This window comes from Ylistrum balloti, unplaced genomic scaffold, assembly GCF_031769215.1.
Source record: "Ylistrum balloti isolate Yb309-2 unplaced genomic scaffold, AGI_CSIRO_Ybal_v1 Utg370584, whole genome shotgun sequence".
Taxonomy (NCBI): domain Eukaryota; kingdom Metazoa; phylum Mollusca; class Bivalvia; order Pectinida; family Pectinidae; genus Ylistrum; species Ylistrum balloti.
Window position 1 is genome coordinate 1023156 of NW_026782363.1, and position 23686 is coordinate 1046841.

General features: G+C 34.5%; 1 protein-coding gene across 3 annotated transcripts in view; it reads right to left on the reverse strand.

The window, feature by feature from the left end:
• Positions 1 to 23686, reverse strand: part of LOC132556714 (calpain-B-like) — a 58209-nt gene that overhangs the window by 8912 nt on the left and 25611 nt on the right. For 2 of the 3 annotated variants that reach the window (XM_060221155.1, XM_060221154.1), the window contains 11 exons: positions 23347 to 23447; positions 22863 to 22940; positions 21301 to 21473; positions 20654 to 20814; positions 19379 to 19596; positions 18542 to 18578; positions 17212 to 17274; positions 14948 to 15001; positions 13190 to 13204; positions 5170 to 5305; positions 4501 to 4515 (listed from right to left, as the gene is read on the reverse strand). In XM_060221155.1, coding sequence (XP_060077138.1) covers positions 4501 to 4515; positions 5170 to 5305; positions 13190 to 13204; positions 14948 to 15001; positions 17212 to 17274; positions 18542 to 18578; positions 19379 to 19596; positions 20654 to 20814; positions 21301 to 21473; positions 22863 to 22940; positions 23347 to 23447 — 1051 coding nt within the window. The remainder of the gene's footprint in view (positions 1 to 4500; positions 4516 to 5169; positions 5306 to 13189; positions 13205 to 14947; positions 15002 to 17211; positions 17275 to 18541; positions 18579 to 19378; positions 19597 to 20653; positions 20815 to 21300; positions 21474 to 22862; positions 22941 to 23346; positions 23448 to 23686) is intronic. The other variant, XM_060221156.1, reaches the window with a different exon arrangement.

Genomic DNA, 23686 nt, shown 5'->3' on the forward strand with positions numbered 1-23686 from the left:
TGACAGTTCATAGAACAAAGTGTATGTGACAGTTCCTAGTACAAAGTGTATCTCATATTTCCTTGTACAAAGTGTATCTGACAGTTCCTAGTACAAAGTGTATCTGACAGTTCCTACTACAGAGTGTATCTGACAGTACAAAGTGTATCTGACAGTTCCTAGTACAAAGTGTATCTGACAGTTCCTACTACAGAGTGTATCTGACAGTACAAAGTGTATCTGACAGTTCCTAGTACAAAGTGTATCTGACAGTACAAAGTGTATCTGACAGTTCCTAGTACAGAGTGTATCTGATAGTTCCTAGTACAAAGTGCATCTGACAGTTCCTAGTACAAAGTGTATCTGACAGTTCCTAGTACAAAGTGTATCTGACAGTTCCTAGTACAGAGTGTATCTGATAGTTCCTAGTACAAAGTGTATCTGACAGTTCCTACTACAGAGTGTATCTGACAGTACAAAGTGTATCTGACAGTTCCTAGTACAAAGTGTATCTGACAGTACAAAGTGTATCTGACAGTTCCTAGTACAGAGTGTATCTGATAGTTCCTAGTACAAAGTGCATCTGACAGTTCCTAGTACAAAGTGTATCTGACAGTTCCTAGTACAAAGTGTATCTGACAGTTCCTAGTACAGAGTGTATCTGATAGTTCCTAGTACAAAGTGTATCTGACAGTTTGTAGTACAAAGTGTATCTGACAGTTCCCAGTACAAAGTGTATCTAACGGTTCCTTGTACAAAGTGTATCTGACAGTTCCTAGTACAAAATACCATTAGTACATGTAATAAATATCACCTAAAATCTGTAAATCCTTTCATGAAAATGTTTTTATTTCCTTTTGTGTATTGCCTCCTTCATCTTTAATCTGATAAAATCCAAATACAATTTCAAATTGATGCTTTACTTTGCTGTTCATCAACCAACTAGTCGTGTAAAACTATATCTGTTAATGTTTTTACTGTTCAATATCAGAAGCCTAAGTTTGTTCCCCATTCAGGCCCCTCCCCATCCCAACACACAATGTGCTTTCCTTAATTAAAATTGCTGACATATGTCAAAGTGCTGTGAAAAAAGAAACACACTGTTGTATTTCAACATTAATTCCATAAAGCATGCTTCACTCTATATTCACTCCAATTCATAATCAACTTTACAAAATATTTTCCTATTTTATACAAATACCAGAGAGTACATCGTAAAAATGGTCACAATCATCAAATATACAATTAGCTGTAAATCACTTCAGCTGATAAATAATACTTCTATATGGTATTATCACTATCTTAAATTCATACAATTAATGTCAAGATTTTGAAAAGATTAATAATACATGACCACTTGTCTGGGCTAAGGATTGAGGATAAGCTGGCTACATGCATTGAAAGCCATCTATCTGCTAACCAACATGCAATTCAAACATCATATTAATTTTTTATTGGAAAATCTTATGTATCAGACCATTTACCTAAAACATGTGTATGGGAGTCTTAAAATATCTCCTTCTTATACATGTACATCTATATAGGAGTCTCTAAATCTCTCCTTCTTACACATGTACATCTATATAGGAGTGTCTATATCTCTCCTTCTTACACATGTACATCTATATATACACATGTACATCTATACATCTTTTTATACATCTATATAGGAGTGTCTATATCTCTCCTTCTTACACATGTACATCTATATATGTCTCTAAATCTCTCCTTCTTACACATGTACATCTATATAGGAGTCTCTAAACCTCTCCTTTTTACATGTGTACATTTATATAGGAGTCTCTAAATCTCTCCTTCTTACACATGTACATCTATATATGTCTCTAAATATCTCCTTCTTACACATGTACATCTATATAGGAGTCTCTAAACCTCTCCTTTTTATACATGTACATCTATATAGGAGTCCTTAAAAAATCGTTTAAAATCTTTTGAAACATTTTTATATGTTTTTGTTTGCAGTCTAGGACAACACCAAGTGAGGGGAAGCAACTCTAGAAGTTTCTGTAAAATTGTTAAGGTGTAAGGATAGTACTAGTATATCAAATACTACTGATTGGAGGGGGAAATGTGAAAATTTAAAAACTGCGTGTATAATGAATGGTCTGAAATGATAGAAGAAAAAATCCCTGGAAAACTGGGTCTGTCCAAAGAGTGAAAACAGATGATGACAGGTACTTTCAATAACTTAATCTTCAAATGAAATTACTGCTTGAATTCAGGCTCTTCATTAAACCATATCATTCTACATGAAATGAATAAAAATTAGAATGAAATCATGTTATTAGAATCTGTTTGATGTATATACATTTACTGTGAAGAAATACACCTCTGACTCATCAACGTTCAATATGTGTTACATAATGCACTACCAATGTGTTTTTAAATGTATATAAATTATCTAAATCTAGGATAAATTCTGAAGTCTTGGCAATATATTCTAAGATCTGATTCTGATTTTATGTTTATCATGTTAGTAATTATAAAGATATATTCCTTTAGTAATTGATATATATTGATAATTTTGAGGTTTGGTTATGATGTCTCTAGAAACACTCTAACAGATTTTCACCCAATACTCCATCACCCATCTCAGCTATAAGTTAATGCCAGAATTCCGAAGGTTTTAAAACAAAAGCTAGCAAATAAAGCTACCAAATAAACAAAATGTAACAAGGATATATTGATATTTGTACATCCCTGTTTTACCAACAGGTGCACTGCCATACAATACCAGCGTGATAATACAACACCAAGGTATACATACTTGGATCTGTAAGGTAAACAGGTACATAATACAGGTGCAAAGTGTTAATAATAGTGAGTACATGTGTACTTAATACATGGATACACCTTTCTGACATCCCTGTATAATGAGGTTATCAACCTCAAAAACAGAGGTCAATCCATCACCAGCATACAGCTGCAGCTCCGTCAAGAGGTTGTGACCTCATGATTTGAATATCAATGAGGTCACAACCCCAGGCTGAGACCTTGAGGCTGACATTGGTCCAGCAATGACTAAGCCAGGTTAAAGGTTAGTGCTGGCATGATTTGTGATGACTTGTGATACAATGAGACAGTATATGATGATACATTTCTCTGTCTTACCAAATTGACCCGCTTAGAGAAAAAATGTCAAGAGAATAGATTAAGGCACACTTTCATTAGGCTACAAAAGTATATCACACACCTGTAACAGGTAACACATCGCAGAGGGCAGCACAAGTACAATCAACAGGTACTTACACAAACTATATGGAGCCAATCCTACTACAGATATATTAAAATCAATTATCTCGTTCAGACTGTTGGTTAGGACAAAGTAGACATACTAGCTTGAACTGAACAAAACATGAAGTAGATCCTTTGTATGGCTTCACTTCTTAATTTTGATATGACTTTGATATCTATTTGTGTCCAGGTTTGACAAGTAAAGAGTTGAATATGAGCCACCAATAACACCATTAATCTAGCTAAGAAATATTACAGAAATTTATCTATTCAAAATGGAAAACAATTCATATTCTTTTTTAAAATCAGTATAAGTTGTGTACATGTACTGCCGAAGTTGACTAACACACCACATTAATCGTTGTAAGCAATATGGTGAAAAAACACTCACACAGAAAATTATTGAAAAAGGGAAATTTCTTTGAAGTACACAAACACAGTCACCATCATTTAAAAGGAACCATGAATGTTAGAGTGACAGCAATGTTTGCAGTGATTCAAAATGACTCAAAAAAAAGTGTACTGGAGTATATGATCACTATACTTAAATAAGAAGCTAAGTAGAAAGGTATTAGGTTGTAAAGCTTTAGAATGGCAATATTTAAGATTGGGTCACCATGAATATATCTTAATTAGTAAAGGATTTATCTTGTAAAGGCTAATTCGATGTACTGATCCCTTGGCTAGTGCAGATGACATGGCTGCTGACATTTAAGCAAAAAACAGTGAATTCTTGATATTAAAAATTCTAGTGATGAAAAACTCTGAGTAAAGCTAATCCCTTTTTTCATTTATTTATTTACAGGTTTTATGTCCTCTATTAGGACCTTTTGGCATTTCCGTGGACAAAAAGCCCATTCAAGGGGCATAACTCCAAAGAAAATCAACAAAATGGAAATTGATTAAAAATTATCATATGTGTGCACCAAATTTCCTAGATACAGGGTATTAGTACAGTTCTTATGAGGGACAAAATCAGGGGGAAAAAAGCATGAAAAAAAATGATAGCATGACGAGTTTAAGACTGACAGGAAGATGGACAGGTGTACAACCTTCCTGATTTGAGCCAATTACCCCTATCTTTGTTGCTTGTAGTATAAACATTTTCATAGGCTGCATACTGTACATGTCAATCCATCATGAGGTGATTTTCAAAACAGGAAAGAGTCAAAAGCAGTTTAAAATGCAACAGCAAACAGATTATTCACAATTAAGGCAAAAACTTTATTTTCAAATGTGCTACTCAATTCAGACAGACTAACTTACTTTCAACATTTGAAGCTAAATACAATGAAATGAAATCAAATAATAAATTACCTATTTACAAAATCATTAAAACAACATCGGACCAAAAAGAAACAAAACAAAAAGTAGAAATACTGAACTTAAAAAAACTTATCGGTTATTAGTAAAAAAATCATAAACATCCGTTGTTATATTTAATGTATATAAGTTCAAAAGAAATGAAATAATCATAACACAATGTAAAATTAAAGGTGAAACAGAAAATACGACAACACAAAATAAATTACAACGACAATGAGTGCTGGTATATCATCAAGGGAAACGCCATTAATCACAGGTAAAAATATTAACAAAGAGGGAATATTGACCCTAGAGTCACTTGACCATACAGTTAAAAAAATTAAAATAAAGGGAATATTGACCCTAGAGTCACCTGACCATACAGTTAAAAATATGAAGGAAGACTGACAGAATATTGACCCTAGAGTTACCTGACCATACAGTTACAAATATGAAGGAAGACGGACGGAATATTGACCCTAGAGTCACCTGACCATACAGTTAAAAATATGAACGAAGACTGACGGAATATTGACCCTAGAGTCACCTGACCATACAGTTAAAAATATGAAGGAAGACTGACGGAAAGTTGACCCTAGAGTCACCTGACCATACAGCAGGGAAGCCTACCTTTGGTAAACACAGCATTCAGGATGCCCTGTAATTCATAAGCATCCACTTCCATGTCCTCTCCAGCAACACGGCGGAAACTACCCTTCAGTGCTGCTTCCTGTTCCTGTTCTTCATCCGTGGGCTCTGGCTCCTCCTGATGGACACAATCAAACAGGGGTGAGAGGTGAACTAGTGTGTTAGTAATGGGCCCAGTCTGTCTGACATCAATGATCACTATCTATACTAACAAAACAATATGGCTCCTACCTAGCATCAAATTAAAAACTCAGGTTTTCTACATTTTCTCAATTTCCCAGTTTTGAATTTGTCAACATTTTTTTTTATTGTCTAGGTTTGAATAAATTTCCAGAGCTACAATCTGTCAATAAAACACCCTATTTCAGTTTTTTATCTTTACTAATTCCTGGCGTGGCACTTCCTTGTTTTTTTTCTCACTCTTACCAACACTGTTATATTGAATTCAACATCTTCTGTTTCTATTTTTGTAACATTGTTAAGCTTGTGATGGACTATAGACTTAGAATAAAGCCAACTGAAAATCAGGCTTTTGGTCAATGAAAATTGTAGGTGATAACTCATCTTCTGGTTTCTGAAATAAAACTGATGTGAATAAAGAATATGACTTTACAAAGTTAAACAAAAGCAAACAATGATATAGTGTCATGTTCACACTAGAGAAATGCATTATATGTATCAAAATCCAGCCACTGAATCAATATAACAAAACATTTCATTAACTCAAAATACACGATACAAAATCTAACCTATAACATGTCCTACTGTCTGTGTTGTAGATAGGATTGAACTGTGTTGTAGTTAGAATTGAACTGTGTTGTATATAGGATTGTGTTGTAGATAGGATAACATGCACATCGAACTGAAGGCAACTCATGAACAGCAGTATTGTCTGACACTTATACATAAAAAATTAAAGTAAAGCAAAATTTAACAATCAACTTCAATTTCAAAATTACAATGACTTCATCTAAATACATGGTTTAAAAATCTGACTATAATAAATTACAAACTGATTATTTCTGAAAACTACAGATTTATCAAAATACTTCAATGAATGCAAGAAACAAAACAAAATTTGAAATAAAAATAATTATAAATGTTACATGAATTTATCAAATAAACATTTCAACCAGTTAAAACGATCAATTTCCCATGTAACTTTTCAGTCAAAAATCATACTTTATAGAACAAAACGTCATGCATAACTGCATTACTTAGAGCATGCATATATTATCTAAACAAAAAAAAATAATAAGATTTCTTGTTGAAATCTCAAGCATACAGACATGCTTCTAGCTTCTATTTCAATTTTTTCTGTGTCATGACAATTAAACAGAACATTCAATGTAATTCTAAGTATTTGTACTCAACATTTTGATGGGTACAATTTCTTATTAAATACATGAACTACACTACAATACATGTTTTCACAACACCAAACACTTCAAATCAACATTTCTGATTCCAATCCATTAGTTGTTAGGACAATATTACTATCTTTCTACATCCAAATTTAAAAAAAAAAAAAAAGTACTTATCTTGAGAAATTTTACCTTTTTAATTTTTTTATTTTTTAATCCTGTATATATGGATTCACGATGTCAAACATTTATTTCTATCCAGCACATGATGCCTACCTTTTGATACTTAAGTAGAAATATAGCTTTAATTACCATTTTTACAAACAGAATCAAATTCTAAAATATTCTGAGCTGTGTAAGAAATTGATGTTATCTGTTATCTCTACCCTTTGGACTTCCAATAGGCAAACACTAAAGATTGAAGTCCCTACAAAATTCACAAAATAGTTCCTGTGACTAAGGAGTATTTCTAGGAAATTATTGCTCCGGTTGTATTAAAGAGTATAAGCCAGATCTATAAATAGATACAAACATAATTTAGAATCCTGTTTTTGTTTATTGTGGTATATATGAGGGCGGATGCAGTATGACTGGCAGTGAAGGGTAAGAGGAGAACAGCAGTCAACAATGGAAAGTGACAATACAATAGATGTCTGGTGCTTAGTGACTGCAACCTGATCTCTGTTTTATACTGGAAGTGATGCTCATGGCTGTCCTGCTTCTGTAGAGGGTGTAGTATTACATACAAATGTAGGATGAATATTTTAAGGGACTTATCCAACATGTTTCTCCAGCTGTGTTGACTTACACTGCTTACCCCAAATGTTGCTTTCTGAATTATTTTTTTTTTGCCCAGAAGACCCTAGTTTTCAACAGGAAACCAAAATGTTACATTTATCCTTAAATACTATTTAGAACAAAATTCTCAAAATATTTGTCCAATTCAACAAAAAGCTGACTCTGCTATGACTGTTCTATGTTATAAATAGGCACTCTCCCAATACAGTTTTACTAGCTGGGTCTACTCTATTTTCTCTCTTTGATATGGCTCCCTTCTAATTGGCCCATCTCTCTTTTATTTCATTGTTCTAGCTCCTTTCTATTGACTATTACACATATAGCTCCCTTCTATTGACCAATCTCTGATTATCTCCCTTTTTTCTAGCTCCTTTCTATTGACTGTTACACGTATAGCTCCCTTCTATTGACCAATCTCTGTTTATCTCCCTTTCTTCTAGCTTCATTCTATTGACTGTTACACATATAGCTCCCTTCTATTGACCAATCTCTGATTATCTCCCTTTTTTCTAGCTCCTTTCTATTGACTGTTACACGTATAGCTCCCTTCTATTGACCAATCTCTGATTATCTCCCTTTTTTCTAGCTCCTTTCTATTGACTGTTACACGTATAGCTCCCTTCTATTGACCAATCTCTGTTTATCTCCCTTTCTTCTAGCTCCTTTCTATTGACTGTTACACATATAGCTCCCTTCTTTTGACTCATGCCTGTTCTTTCCTTTTTCTAACTCCCTTCTATTGACTTGTCTCTGTGTTTGACCTTTCTTTGAACTCCCATCTTGTTGACTCATGTCTGAACTCTCTTTGTTCTAGCTCCCTTTCATTGACTCTTTTCAGTTTATCTCCCTTTGTTCTGGCTCTTTTCCATTGTTTGTTCTACATCTAACTCCCTTCTATGGACTCGTCCCTGTTTTCTCTTTATTCTAGCTCCTTTCTATTGACTCGTATCTGTTTTCTCTTTGTTCTAGCTCCTTTCTATCAGGCCAAGAGACTCAAGACAATAGACAATAATTTGGTGGAAAGCTGAGTGGAGAAGTGATCACTCACTATCAGCAGATTGTTACATTTGAGTTAGGTGCAGCCCTATGACACATTGAGTTAGGCACAGCCCTATGACACATTGAGTTAGGCTCAGCCCTATCCCACATTGAGTATAAGCAAAATGTTGTAGAACATACTGATCGGAATAAATCTAACAACATGTAAACCGTTATCAAAAGGTCCTACAATGTACTCCAAGAAAGTGTAAACAACTGGAATAAAAAGAAAATCTACAAAATTGAAAAATAACAAATCAAATTAAATGTCATGATATTGTAAGATCTTTTTATGTCAAAGCAAAAAAAAATAATACAAAGAGCCTATTACCCATTAATTTCTATCAGGTCAAGAGGTCAAGGCCAGAAGTAAAGACCATACACAGCAGGAAAAGTATATAATATAGCAAGGAAGACTAGCATGTGATAGATATCCACTTATAAGTTGTTACTTTGAGAAGGTTGTATAGAACCTCTAAGGCTTCTCGTCGGGACATATGGTCATAGTTCCTAGTGGGCACCTTTCGCCTAGCACTAGGTGGCGCAGTATGACCCGACCTTGACGAAGGAGGATAATGGTGAAACTTTTGAACTCCCTTAAAACATAAATTAAAAGTCAGAAAAAATTATTTGAATGTGAGAAGCAATGTTGTTATAGAGTACAATGCTACAATGATGTACATCAATGTATGTATAATGTTAGGACAAATACAATGTGTATTACAAACAAAAGTTAACTCTGGATGTATAAGGCCACATTATTTGATTCCCTTCTTCTAAAATAATTACGGAAAACTCTGAAGGTATATTTCTTAACAGCTAAGATGTAATTGAACTCCCTTATATATGTAGATAAAGATAGACTAAAAGTTTCTGATACAAGTCTCAAACTCTTTCTGTATTCACATCTAAGATTTCCTGTTAATTTACTTTTAGAAAAAAAGTTTATAAAGCAATAAGTTACATGTTAAAATGAACTTCAATACAATCTCTTATCATTACTGAAGTATGGTTTCATCAATGAAACATGCACAGGAATTATAATTATCCAGAAAAGTTTTTATGGAGTTTAATTCATTACAACATTACGCACTCATTCACCTATATCTGTTAAAACTGCAAGTCACGATGCTTTCTCGAACCCTCAGCTTGAAATTGCATGCTTGTTAATTGGAAACCAAACCAACAAAGTCAGAACAGAGAGGATTACCATTCACAAAAGTGATACAGTTGATTTTTTTATTGTAATAAGGTTATCAAATAGTCCCGTTTGTCCAGACATGTAGGGGCAACCATGCTTTATCTATCACTGGCATGTTTATCTATTTAAATTCTTTATCAGGTTTTTCATCTTCTATTACAGCATTTCAGCAAATGTGTATGATGCATGTGATTTTCATGCCTGTACCTATAAAAAGTGTGATTTCCCCTGTATCTGTGTATGTAGACCAGTGATTTCCCCTGTATCTGTATGTAGACCAGTGATTTCCCCTGTATCTGTGTATGTAGACCAGTGATTTCCCCTGTATCTGTGTATGTAGACCAGTGATTTCCCTTGTATCTGTGTATGTAGACCAGTGATTTCCCCTGTATCTGTGTATGTAGACCAGTGATTTCCCCTGTATCTGTGTATGTAGACCAGTGATTTCCCCTGTATCTGTGTATGTAGACCATTGATTTCCCCTGTATCTATGTAGACCAGTGATTTCCCCTGTATCTGTGTATGTAGACCAGTGATTTCCCCTGTATCTGTGTATGTAGACCATTGATTTCCCCTGTATCTGTGTATGTAGACCAGTGATTTCCCCTGTATCTGTGTATGTAGACCAGTGATTTCCCCTGTATCTGTGTATGTAGACCAGTGATTTCCCCTGTATCTGTGTATGTAGACCAGTGATTTCCCCTGTATCTGTGTATGTAGACCAGTGATTTCCCCTGTATCTGTGTATGTAGACCAGTGATTTCCCCTGTATCTGTGTATGTGTGATTTCCCCTGTATCTGTGTATGTGTATTCCCCTGTATCTGTGTATGTAGACCAGTGATTTCCCCTGTATCTGTGTATGTAGACCAGTGATTTCCCCTGTATCTGTGTATGTAGACCAGTGATTTCCCCTGTATCTGTGTATGTAGACCAGTGATTTCCCCTGTATCTGTGTATGTAGACCAGTGATTTCCCCTGTATCTGTGTATGTAGACCAGTGATTTCCCCTGTATCTGTGTATGTAGACCAGTGATTTCCCCTGTATCTGTGTATGTAGACCAGTGATTTCCCCTGTATCTGTGTATGTAGACCAGTGATTTCCCCTGTATCTGTGTATGTAGACCAGTGATTTCCCCTGTATCTGTATGTCAGTGATTTCCCCTGTATCTGTGTATGTAGACCAGTGATTTCCCCTGTATCTGTGTATGTAGACCAGTGATTTCCCCTGTATTTAGACCCCTGTATCTGTGTATGTAGACCAGTGATTTCCCCTGTATCTGTGTATGTAGACCAGTGATTTCCCCTGTATCTGTGTATGTAGACCAGTGATTTCCCCTGTATCTGTGTATGTAGACCAGTGATTTCCCCTGTATCTGTATGTAGACCAGTGATTTCCCCTGTATCTGTGTATGTAGACCAGTGATTTCCCCTGTATCTGTGTATGTAGACCAGTGATTTCCCCTGTATCTGTGTATGTAGACCAGTGATTTCCCCTGTATCTGTGTATGTAGACCAGTGATTTCCCCTGTATCTGTGTATGTAGACCAGTGATTTCCCCTGTATCTGTGTATGTAGACCAGTGATTTCCCCTGTATCTGTGTATGTAGACCAGTGATTTCCCCTGTATCTGTGTATGTAGACCAGTGATTTCCCTGTATCTGTATCTGTGTATGTAGACCAGTGATTTCCCCTGTATCTGTGTATGTAGACCAGTGATTTCCCCTGTATCTGTGTATGTAGACCAGTGATTTCCCCTGTATCTGTGTATGTAGACCAGTGATTTCCCCTGTATCTGTGTATGTATGTAGACCAGTGATTTCCCCTGTATCTGTGTATGTAGACCAGTGATTTCCCCTGTATCTGTGTATGTAGACCAGTGATTTCCCCTGTATCTGTGTATGTAGACCAGTGATTTCCCCTGTATCTGTATGTAGACCAGTGATTTGTAGACCAGTGATTTCCCCTGTATCTGTGTATGTAGACCAGTGATTTCCCCTGTATCTGTGTATGTAGACCAGTGATTTCCCCTGTATCTGTGTATGTAGACCAGTGATTTCCCCTGTATCTGTGTATGTAGACCAGTGATTTCCCCTGTATCTGTGTATGTAGACCAGTGATTTCCCCTGTATCTGTGTATGTAGACCAGTGATTTCCCCTGTATCTGTGTATGTAGACCAGTGATTTCCCCTGTATCTGTGTATGTAGACCAGTGATTTCCCCTGTATCTGTGTATGTAGACCAGTGATTTCCCCTGTATCTGTGTATGTAGACCAGTGATTTCCCCTGTATCTGTGTATGTAGACCAGTGATTTCCCCTGTATCTGTGTATGTAGACCAGTGATTTCCCCTGTATCTGTGTATGTAGACCAGTGATTTCCCCTGTATCTGTGTATGTAGACCAGTGATTTCCCCTGTATCTGTGTATGTAGACCAGTGATTTCCCCTGTATCTGTGTATGTAGACCAGTGATTTCCCCTGTATCTGTGTATGTAGACCAGTGATTTCCCTGTATCTGTGTATGTGTATTTCTGTATCTGTATGTAGACCAGTGATTTCCCCTGTATCTGTATGTAGACCAGTGATTTCCCCTGTATCTGTGTATGTAGACCAGTGATTTCCCCTGTATCTGTGTATGTAGACCAGTGATTTCCCCTGTATCTGTGTATGTAGACCAGTGATTTCCCCTGTATCTGTGTATGTAGACCAGTGATTTCCCCTGTATCTGTATGTAGACCAGTGATTTCCCCTGTATCTGTATGTAGACCATTGATTTCCCCTGTATCTGTGTATGTAGACCAGTGATTTCCCCTGTATCTGTGTATGTAGACCAGTGATTTCCCCTGTATCTGTGTATGTAGACCAGTGATTTCCCCTGTATCTGTGTATGTAGACCAGTGATTTCCCCTGTATCTGTGTATGTAGACCAGTGATTTCCCCTGTATCTGTGTATGTAGACCAGTGATTTCCCCTGTATCTGTATGTAGACCAGTGATTTCCCCTGTATCTGTGTATGTAGACCATTGTGCACTTTGGTAGTGGTAGATATCCGTCACTTGTAAGTATAAGATTAATTTCAAACTCAAAAGTGATTTATTTGCCTTCTTTTTTTTTTCTTTTTTTTCCAAAGCCTTCAATGAATTTGTACAGATGCCCAAACCAGGTATATTCAACTTTTCTCATGCATATACATTTTAATGCATAAAATTTTGATAATAATAAAGCAGTGAATTATCTCAGACCTCAATCATAATAACAAGTACATTTTCTGATTACAAGACTTTCAGTCCAAATGCATGATGATATATGTAATAACGTACAGGTAAAGTAGATATCTTTAACCTGATGGACACCTAATCAATAGTCTGATATTCTGCTAATGATATACACATTCAAATAACAAGTCATGCATATTCAAGTATCAATTCATACATATTCAAAAACATTAGCATATCATTAGATGTATGAGTCACTGAAGCGTTGCACTTCCTCATGTGAACAAGCCAACCTCACAGTCAATGAGAGACAGACAATAGGAAGGTAGAAATCACAGCACTCTGACATAGAGTGTTTAGTCATTGTCAGTAGTACATTTAAACTTACTCTCACCGTCGTCTTCTGTGATAATCAAATCATAAACACAAAATCAGACAAAATCTAACAGAGTTGTGCAAAAAAAAATTCATAAGAAGAAATCTTTTGGGAATAAGACAATTTATAGACAAAAAGGACATGACTGTGATTGTAATATTGGGAGAAGCTCTCTTGCATAAAATAATATAAAAAAAATAATATAAATATATATCTGTTAAATATATAACTTACATCATAACACAACATATACTTCTCTATAGTAAAATGTATCTAAATAAACAAAACATTCTAATGTAACTTTACTGTACTTAAGAGTACATCATACTTAGAAATCACAGTTTTTTTCTCATTAATAACACCACACAAAACCAATTAACCCTAATTAATGAGGGACAATCATGCTCACAACAGGCTGGAACTGTTAAGTTTATATTCCCAAGTATGTACGACTGGGTAGACTTCTTATTACATTAATATTTCATGTAAGTCAGGAAAGTGGTATAAGAAATGAGAACTGGACATGGTTGAATTAAAACAATCTGTCAGAGAATTTCTGGAAAACTTAAGTCAGGGTAGCAAACCGGTCTTCACAAATTTGTGGCATTCAGTGCTGGGAAAGCTTGGTTATAAACCAAGGTGAAATGTTTTAATTCTGCACGGAATTCTGACTGTAGCAAGGAAAGACAACTCTTCATCTGAGAGGATAACTGCTGATGTTTGTGTCAAACAAACATCCAGGATAACAGATAAATCATACTGTGACAGGATAAGTAAACCAAGCTTATGGATAATTAATACTGATCTGGAACAAGGGCAGACAACTCTTTTTCAGGGAGGATAACTGCTAACTCTGGATGAACAGAACAGTAACGAGGTGGATCAACAGAGGAATTGCAGGATATGAACACGTTGATCTGGAACAAGGGCAGATAACTCTTTTTCAGGGAGGATAACCGCTAACTCAGGATGAATAGAACAGTAACAAGGTGGATCAACTGAGGAATTGCAGGATATGAACACGTTGATCTGGAACAAGGGCAGACAACTCTTTTTCAGGGAGGATAACCGCTAACTCAGGATGAATAGAACAGTAACGAGGTGGATCAACAGAGGAATTGCAGGATATGAACACGTTGATCTGGAACAAAGGCAGATAACTCTTTTTCAGGGAGGATAACCGCTAACTCAGGATGAATAGAACAGTAACAAGGTAGATCAACTGAGGAATTGCAGGATATGAACACGTTGATCTGGAACAAAGGCAGATAACTCTTTTCAGGGAGGATAACTGCTAACTCAGGATGAACAGAACAGTAACAAGGTGGATCAACTGAGGAACTGCAGGATATGAACACGTTGATCTGGAACAAGGGCAGGTAACTCTTTTTCAGGGAGGATAACCGCTAACTCAGGATGAATAGAACAGTAACAAGGTGGATCAACTGAGGAATTGCAGGATATGAACACGTTGATCTGGAACAAGGGCAGACAACTCTTTTTCAGGGAGGATAACTGCTAACTCAGGATGAACAGAACAGCAACAAGGTGAATCAACTGAGGAATTGCAGTATATGAACACATTCACCTGGAACAAGGGCAGGTAACTCTTTATCAGGAGGGAAGACTGCTGAATTTAGCCTCATACAAAAGCCCTGGCTAGAGCAGATCAACTAAGCTGATCACAGAGGATGAACATATCAATCTAAAACAGGGGCAAGGTTAGGAACATCTTAGGGAGATAAAACAGAACAATAGCACTGCCTGTACCTCTGGGAGAGGAGGAACTGGTGTTGGTGCATTGACTTCACCTTCAGGTAATTCCTAGTAGTAAAATATTAACACAATTTATGAATAACAGTTATTAGGAGCTGTACAAAAACAGAATGTCAAGTAATATAATACAGAATTAACTTATCTAAGGATATATTTAGTGATGTTAAACAAGGAGTGGAGCTCATCACCAAATTCATCAGTTCAATTTGGTGAGGAGTAATGTTCTAGTATGTGTAAGGGAGAGACACTCGTCTATGGTCTGCAGGCTTAAACTACTAACGCCTGGCACCTGGTCTGCTGACTCTGTCGGAGGGCCGCTGGCCACTGCAGGTACATTCTCCGGGACAGACATCTTACAGATATATTCATAAATTCAATAAACATCATAATAAAAAATTGTTTTAAATTATATCTGTGGCAGCAAATCTAAAATTTCTTCCCTTAGTGGGTCGTTTATAACACAAATTTTCCATAAATAAATTGAAGCATGTTAAAAACACAAAGAACAGAAAAAGAAATACACAAAGGAGGCAACATACACAAAAAAAAGAGTTAGTAAAAATAAAAACTCAATGTTACATTACAAAGGAAAGGAAAACATACAAAAAAATAAATTTCTTCATTTAAGAATTAAAAAAATGAAATAACAAATACAATAAACATAACTGAATTTATGCATCATATGAATGTACTTTAAAGAGAAAAAATTATTAATACATTAAAAATTCTCTAGCATCATTTAAGTGTTCCAGAAAAAATAATTTCAACTTCGATATTTGAAACAATCAAAGTGAATAAGATAGGTAAGTAGACATGATAAATATCTCTATCACAATTAAAACTGCATTAAAAAAAAAAACACGTCAGAATGCATTGCAGAATCTTGTGTCAGTAGAAGCACAGGATGAATGAAAGTTTTAAGTTATCTCCCTTAGACCAATGCAGGATTCACACTGCAGTGATGAATCCCATCCCGACACCAACTAATAAGCAACCCAATAAGACAGAATTTCTTATCGTATTAACAAATCTTTCAAATCCAAGAGTTTTGTGATAATACCTTGAGAAGAACAGTGTATACATGTGTATATCCTCAATATTCTATTACAAAACAATCCTGATAAATACTGCTTGGAAAAATTCATTTCTGTCCTAGGCTCAGTTATAACCTATTGATACAAAGTCATTTAGCCTTATCAATCAATCAATTGATTAATAAATCGATCAATCAAAACATAGGAGTGGTTTGATAACATGCAACTATAGATACAAACTTTTACTGTACTCCGAGACTCATGTTAATTATTATTATAATTTCTCTAAAATATCAATATTCTATCACTAATGACATTTGGTATAGATCCTAACCAAATTGATATCGCACTCTGATGCCATTTCAAATTATTTCAGAACTTCTCATAAAATCTCAAAGATTTCCAATAATATTGTCATTTTTGTATGAAAATACTGAGTTTGAGTGATACACAACTTTTTCTTATTATGTTTGAATGAATGTAATTTTGAATCAAAACTGAAGTCTTTCATCATTAAATATTACAGCATTTTCATCATTAAGATTATCAATAACAAGCTGAAATCTTTCATCATTAGATATAACAGCATTTTCATCATTAAGATTATCAATAACAAGCTGAAATCTTTCATCATTAAATATTACAGCATTTTCATCATTAAGATTATCAATAACAAGCTGAAATCTTTCATCATTAGATATAACAGCATTTTCATCATTAAGATTATCAATAACAAGCTGAAATCTTTCATCATTAAATATTACAGCATTTTCCCTACTACAGTTCTATCACTAACAAACTAATTCATCTCTACAACTAGCTCAGTGAGAAGTATGATATTCCAGACAGAGTCACTGTCAGATAATCATCTATTGTTACTGTGTTGGAAAAATTGAAGCCAACGCATAACTAGTGTCATCAACCATTAATAAATTACTTACATCACTGACGACTTCAAAATTCAAGGAATTAAAAACATTTTATCAGCAGTTAATACTTCTGAGATAATCTGATACACAAAAAATGTCTGCAATCTCACAGAGGATATCCTGGGAAGTAAAACAAAATTATGCAAAGATAGAAACTGGTTCGGAAAATATTTAAACAGCTGAGATGCATTACTGTGTTTTGTTCAAGCTAATTCAACCCAGCTCACTCATCTTGCTATTATGCAAATCCTAGCAAGACTTTTGGAAACAGCTTTTGTCACACTCATCAACTTACTATGACCTGCCCATCTTTTGTTGTAGAATATACATGGAACCGTTCTAGACTAACGAGACTGCTCTGCGACAGACAACACGCACAAAACAAATACAAAATAAAACTACTTATACGACACATGCAACTGGAACTAAAATGTTTGATAAAGAAATTGTATAAGATATTCTATATATTGTGTGCTCAGATATTGGTGCGTTATCAAACTTGTGCAAGATATCAACAATTAGTGGAATGTTTAATGCACCAAAAGCACTAAAATATGATACAAAGTGCTAACTGAAATATATGCAGTTGACCACTGTTAACACTGTGAAAGGATTGTCAATACTAGAATTTATTTTAACTACAGCTTAGTGACTTATCTACACTTTGAAATGTCAGGACATATTTCACCAAAACACAAGGCTTTCCATATATGGTATGTTAAATTTCCCAAATCTAAGGGAACAATTTAGGAAAGTATGCATCCTTTGTCCCGGGACTCGACATTAGATACATCACTGGCAGCTTTAGAATAGACAGCAATTTATTCACATCTGATATAAATTCAAACTACACACTTTAATGATGTATGTAGGTCTATTACTGTTTAAGATTTGTAAATAAACGTCTGTATGAAAATAAATATTAACAATAGATTAAAAATCAAACAAATTAGAATTGATTGTAAACAGAATAATATGTGATAGGAGTTAATTCAATTTGCACAAGACGTACATGATGTAGAATTATTTACAAAAAAAAAGTCATGGGGTGAAAAATGCTACTTTTTATATCGCTTTCTTCTTTTTTGGTAACTGTTACTTTTACTACAATGATAACCATTATTACCTGAGACCCAGGTATGCCCTATCTAGTGATCGACACACTTATGTTCTGTCTACAAATACATCTAACACCGACTACCAGACAAATCTAATAATTTTCAGGTAGATGAAACATGCACACTGACTTGGATGAAAACAAAATAAAAAGGGTGAGGGAATGTCTCAATTATTGTTACAAAGTATCGCCTCATATTGGTAAGATAAAATGTATATACTATCTTAGATTACATAAGAAGAGATTCACAGCAATACTAAATTGTGTTTACAATATATTGCATGTGTCTCTAAAGAGAAACACTTTTGACACTATCAACACTATCATAATGATAACATAACATCTGATAGAGTGGAAATGTTCAATTTGTTGTCAGGTAAAAAATAAATTTCTAACAATGAGAACTACGGAATGTTAAAATGAATCTAAATCTACACTGATGCTATCATCTAAACAGGTACAATTGTATGTCCCTACACCAGACACTACAACACAATATAATGCTTACCTGGTCGTCAATCATGCCTGTCTCCTCATCCATCTCCCTGTTAACAACACAGGAAATAATTAGCTCTCCACCAACTATTATCTTAGGTATATCATAATTACCTACACCCTAGATAATCACTGTGTTTATATCACTGACGTCAACTTCAGATTTTACAAGCCCTTGGATGAAACTTCAGAAATTTTATACTGAGACAAATGGAACAGGTCTATAATGTTGCTGTCAAGACTAATGAAACAGGTTCCAGAATTGTTCAATAGAATACATTTACAACAGATCCCAGAGGGATCATGGCACGGATCGTGGCACCTAATATTTGTTTTTTAAAAGCTGAATCTTTTCCATTCTTTTCTCTTTATTTCCTGTGTTTTGCTCTTATTTATATGAAATTTCAGAATTCCTTTTAAGAAACAGTAATAATCTCTGTTAAATCATGACGATTGCCTAATGGGTGTTTTGTATTTATGATCAGTCCAAACTGACAATGGCACAACTATTTAGTAGGAGTAATCTACTCATCATTACTGGAAACAACATCTCCTCATGCTGATATAAAATTTAATAATATAACCAGATATTGTCTCATTTGTTTGCAATAACCAAATGAATGTGATTTTGGAAAATTCAAATCTACAATAGATACAACAAAGTTAACAGCCAATCAAAACAAACAAAAATTGATTAGTGAAATCTTAAATCAACAACTAATAGAACGGTTATGTGTTCCTCAAACCCACAAATCCTGTCAGTAACGAAGCTGTAGAGAGTTTAATCACTTGGATGATTAACCAATATAATTAAATTTTCATCTTAACATTTGTCAAAATCCATCATTACCCAGCTTGGTTTGCTTTTTCTGAGAAGATCCTGACAAGGTATTCTCCCTGCTGATGAGGTTCAAAAGTGGATGGGATGATGACGTAAGTTCCTGGTGACAGTTTGTGACGACCACAGATTTCACGCATGTTGATGAAAGATGGAGACTTGGCTGTGGATGCATTGTATTTAAAGAACTTCAAGTCCAGGGGACCAGAATCCTCCATACCATCTTTCAGCTAAACAAAAAATACAAGCAAGAAAAATGAATTTTTATTGAAATGCTATATTACATGTATTTTTATAAGTGTCTTAATTTTTACCAAAACATTAAAAAGGCAAATAAGGAACTGGCAAATTCTAATTGAAAAGTATTGTTTTATAAGTTAATTGATGCTTCTAAATGAATGTCAAGGTTCATGCATATTTCTGGGCTTTTTTTGCCTCATAAAATTTTCAATCTGAAAACCATTGTTTCAAATGACAGGCATTTGGCATAAAAATTTTCTAAAAAGCCTTAAAAATTTTCTAGGTACATTTGGTTTCTAATGAACTAGCTTCTATTTAGATACTGTACACAGCTTAACTTTCACAGGTTTTGCCTTTTTTTGACGAGGTAAAAATAAATGGAAGGCTGAAGACTAATATTAAAGCTAGGTATATTGTATACCAGGTATTGTTTTGGCAAATTAAACATTTGGCAAAATCTCAAGTTTTCTAACAGCGCAAAAAAAACCCAGGGCAAATGTTTCTTACGATTACTTAGGCAATTATGTAATTTAGGGCTAATGATAAAAAAGTACAGAATGCAGAGAAATTTGAAATAAAATCAACATTATAAAAGTTGAAAGATAATGAATTAGTAGAGGGTAAGAATGACATGGCTTTTATTTAACTCATATTTTCATAAAGAAATACCTGCATTTCTTCCTTACAACAATTATTGTATATAATATAGATTTCTAAATGGCTACAATCTTAGAAATGTAAGGGATATACTAGTAATTATCTCATTCTACTTCTGGTATAAATTTTATAGCCATTTACAATATTTCATTTATTGTCAAAGTAAAGACAAAATGACCTGTCAATTTCATAATGGTCTTGTGTACCTAAGCTTCACAGGTCTGATGATGAAGTTGATTGTGTAGTCACCAAAACTACCCCAAATTTTCTTATTAGTTGTGATATACAAAATTCCTATAGCATCAATTTAACATGTCGTTTATCAAGAATTTATCTTGTCGGGAATGAAACACAACACAACAGACTGACAACAAAATCAACAGCATTAACCTTGTAGATAACATAACCAATGGTGAGCAGATCAAGTCCTTCCTTCCTCTTCTTCCTTCTGTCTTTCTGCAGGATTCCGACCAGCATGGTACACAGGTCATCTTCATCATCGTCAGGGTCCACCAATGTCACCTTGTATTGAGGGTTGGTCCAAAAGGTGTCTACAGACAAAATGATTGTGTTAAATATAGAATCCACCTGTCCTTCATTAACAATAGTAGTGAGTTTACACAGACTATCAACGTAACAAATCAGATGATTAATCAACAAAAACAGAGCCAACATTAAATAACAGAGTTAGTTCTGAGCTTGTTGGTTAATAAGTAGGGCGCTGCAAGTATGGAGTGGATAGGGAAAGATATGCTGTGCGATGAAATCAAAGGATCAAAACTAATCTAAATAAGTTTTAATAACAAAACACAAACCACATATCGTGTGAGCCGACTTGTTTTGCCTCTGATGTGAGGCTTTATCAGAACACTTATACATCAGATTCTATCCATGAAGTACTTAAAATGGGGTTTGTTTTATATGATGATGTCATAGACAAGTAGTAAAGGGCAGATAAGCCATTGCCTACAGATATTTCAGGACAAGATGTCATGCCTACTAAAGTTCATTGTTTGTTAGATAGAAAAATTCCTTACCGAGATAGTTCCTACAACCACCAGCATTGACCTTTGGGACCCAGGATCCACTCTCACAGGTAGCTTCCCAACGTTTGCCACCAGCCTGTATCTCTTCTTCATCCAGAGAGTCTGGACCCAAGTTGCAGATCTCAAGCTTCTGGAAATTTGTTTTCCAGTCAGAGAATGACATCCTGACAGGAGAAAAGTTATATAATGAAGCTACAGAATGGTCAACAAAACTAATTAACTAACATCAGTTATAAATAGCAATAATTTCTTGTTAAATCAATCCTTTCACTTAAAAAATATGACCTCTTGTGTAGCTCTCCATTTACTTTACAAGACTCTTGAGGGCCTTGTTAGCCCTCTGACCTCAGTTATTCTAAGAATGGTTTCACTTAAGCTAGACTTGACCAGTGATTAGCACAGAACTCAAATTGCTATCACTGAAAAAACCCAACCAAACAAAGCAAAGACTTCTAAAGCAAAACTGACACTCAAAATATTGATCTGGCCCACATAAACACAATTACAGCTGTGAAATTCAAACAAAACTTCCCAATTTTGATAAATTCAGATTTGAAAATTTTCATTGCCATTTTTAACTACGGCCAAGTTTTGAGCTACTTGGGCCTGATGGGAGTGTGAGATGTAGTGGTCACATAACACATCAATAAGACAAAACTTCTTGGGTCCTTTTTCATTTTTATTTTGATTCAACCAAATCTAGGTCTAAAGGACTATGAACTTCTAATGGAACAAAAAATGTTAAAATCAACAAGAAAGATGTTGGCATCCAATGTTTTGTCATCTTTATTGATTTCGAGAAGGATGGATTTTTTCACTTCTCTCCTCTTATCTTATCCTAATTATATGTTTATTAGTATAAATGATGTAGACGTGAATGAATTCTATGATAATATCAATCAACAAAGAAAATCTATATATGAAATTAAGAAAAAAAATAATGCACAACTGGAAACCATGGGGAACCTTTGAATACATTTGAAAAAAATTCATCATGTACTTTTTGAAAGAAAGTGATGAATTTGCAAATTCCAAGAGGTGGTCACCAGTCAAACATTTCATTTTTTTTTCATTTGGCAAATTAAGCACCACTTGAGCTATGGAGATTTGGTATATGAATTCTGAAAGTTCCATCCAGTTATTCTCAAGAAATGAGATGGATCGACCACAGACTATGACACTTAACATTTAACACAAAACTTTTCAGATATTCTCGAAAAACCTATTTCTGAACTAGAAAACACCCTTTGTTCTGCATTCATGTTTGTAATGAAACCTAAATTTGTTTGTATTTTTTTTCTAAACATAAATTTCCTGAATACATCTAACAATTGTTTAGTCCCCTGCATTTCTTCTGTACCATTGTACCTCTAAATAAAATGATGATCTTCATTCTTGCTATATCAACACAAGACTACAATACTATATAACTGCCAATACTTTGTGCCTTTTTGTAATATAGAAAACTTTCTTCTTCCAGTGCCATTTCACTCTTGCTTTTGAAATTAAAGTTTTCATTTAAAAAAAAAACAAAACAAACAAAAAAGACTTACCAAAATTCACCATCATCATCAAACGTTAGACCTAGGTTTTTCTTTTCATCTTCTGGAATGAATCTCCATTCCTCTGACCTAATAAGTAACAAGCAAAAATTATTAACAACTTTTACCAAACTTTTCACTGAAAAAAAGTAAATTTTCAATAAACGAATATTTAAAGGGTAAATCTATCATCATTAACACAAATATAAAGTTCCTGTTTGTAACTAAAAACATTTACTTGATCCAGGAATTGATAGAGTTTCTTTAGAAAATCACCATACAAGAGCTGATAAGATGTTGGTGATTTGAAAAGAAAAAACAATCCATTTGTAAGTTTTCCAATTCAATATGTAAAATTCAAGATTCTCTTATCTGCTAAATTTTCCTTTAAGAATTGGAAAACTTTTTTGCCAAACACTTGGTTTTTCAATGTTGTGTCTAAAAAATGAATAAAAAATAAAACCTGTGAAATATTTCTTATGTTAAGAAATCTTACTGATCACTCCAGGCTCCCTTCCATTCTGTTTCATTGCCCCATGGGTTACGTACCCTCACCATGGGGATACGACCACTTGTACGAGGTGTCTTTATGTCAACCTACAAATCAGAAAAGATATTTCTAGTAAAATGGTACAGTGGAAAAATGAAACTGATGCTTCATGGTGTATTGCAATAATGGAGGAGCATTATCAGAGGGTAAGTCTTTTTCCTTCTTTTACTTTGTAATCTGTCACAAAATATAAACAGGCAAACTTGGGACATAGGATAATTAACCTACCTATGAAATTGGAATGATCTTTTCTGTTTTGTGTACAAAGAAAAAACCACCATGATTG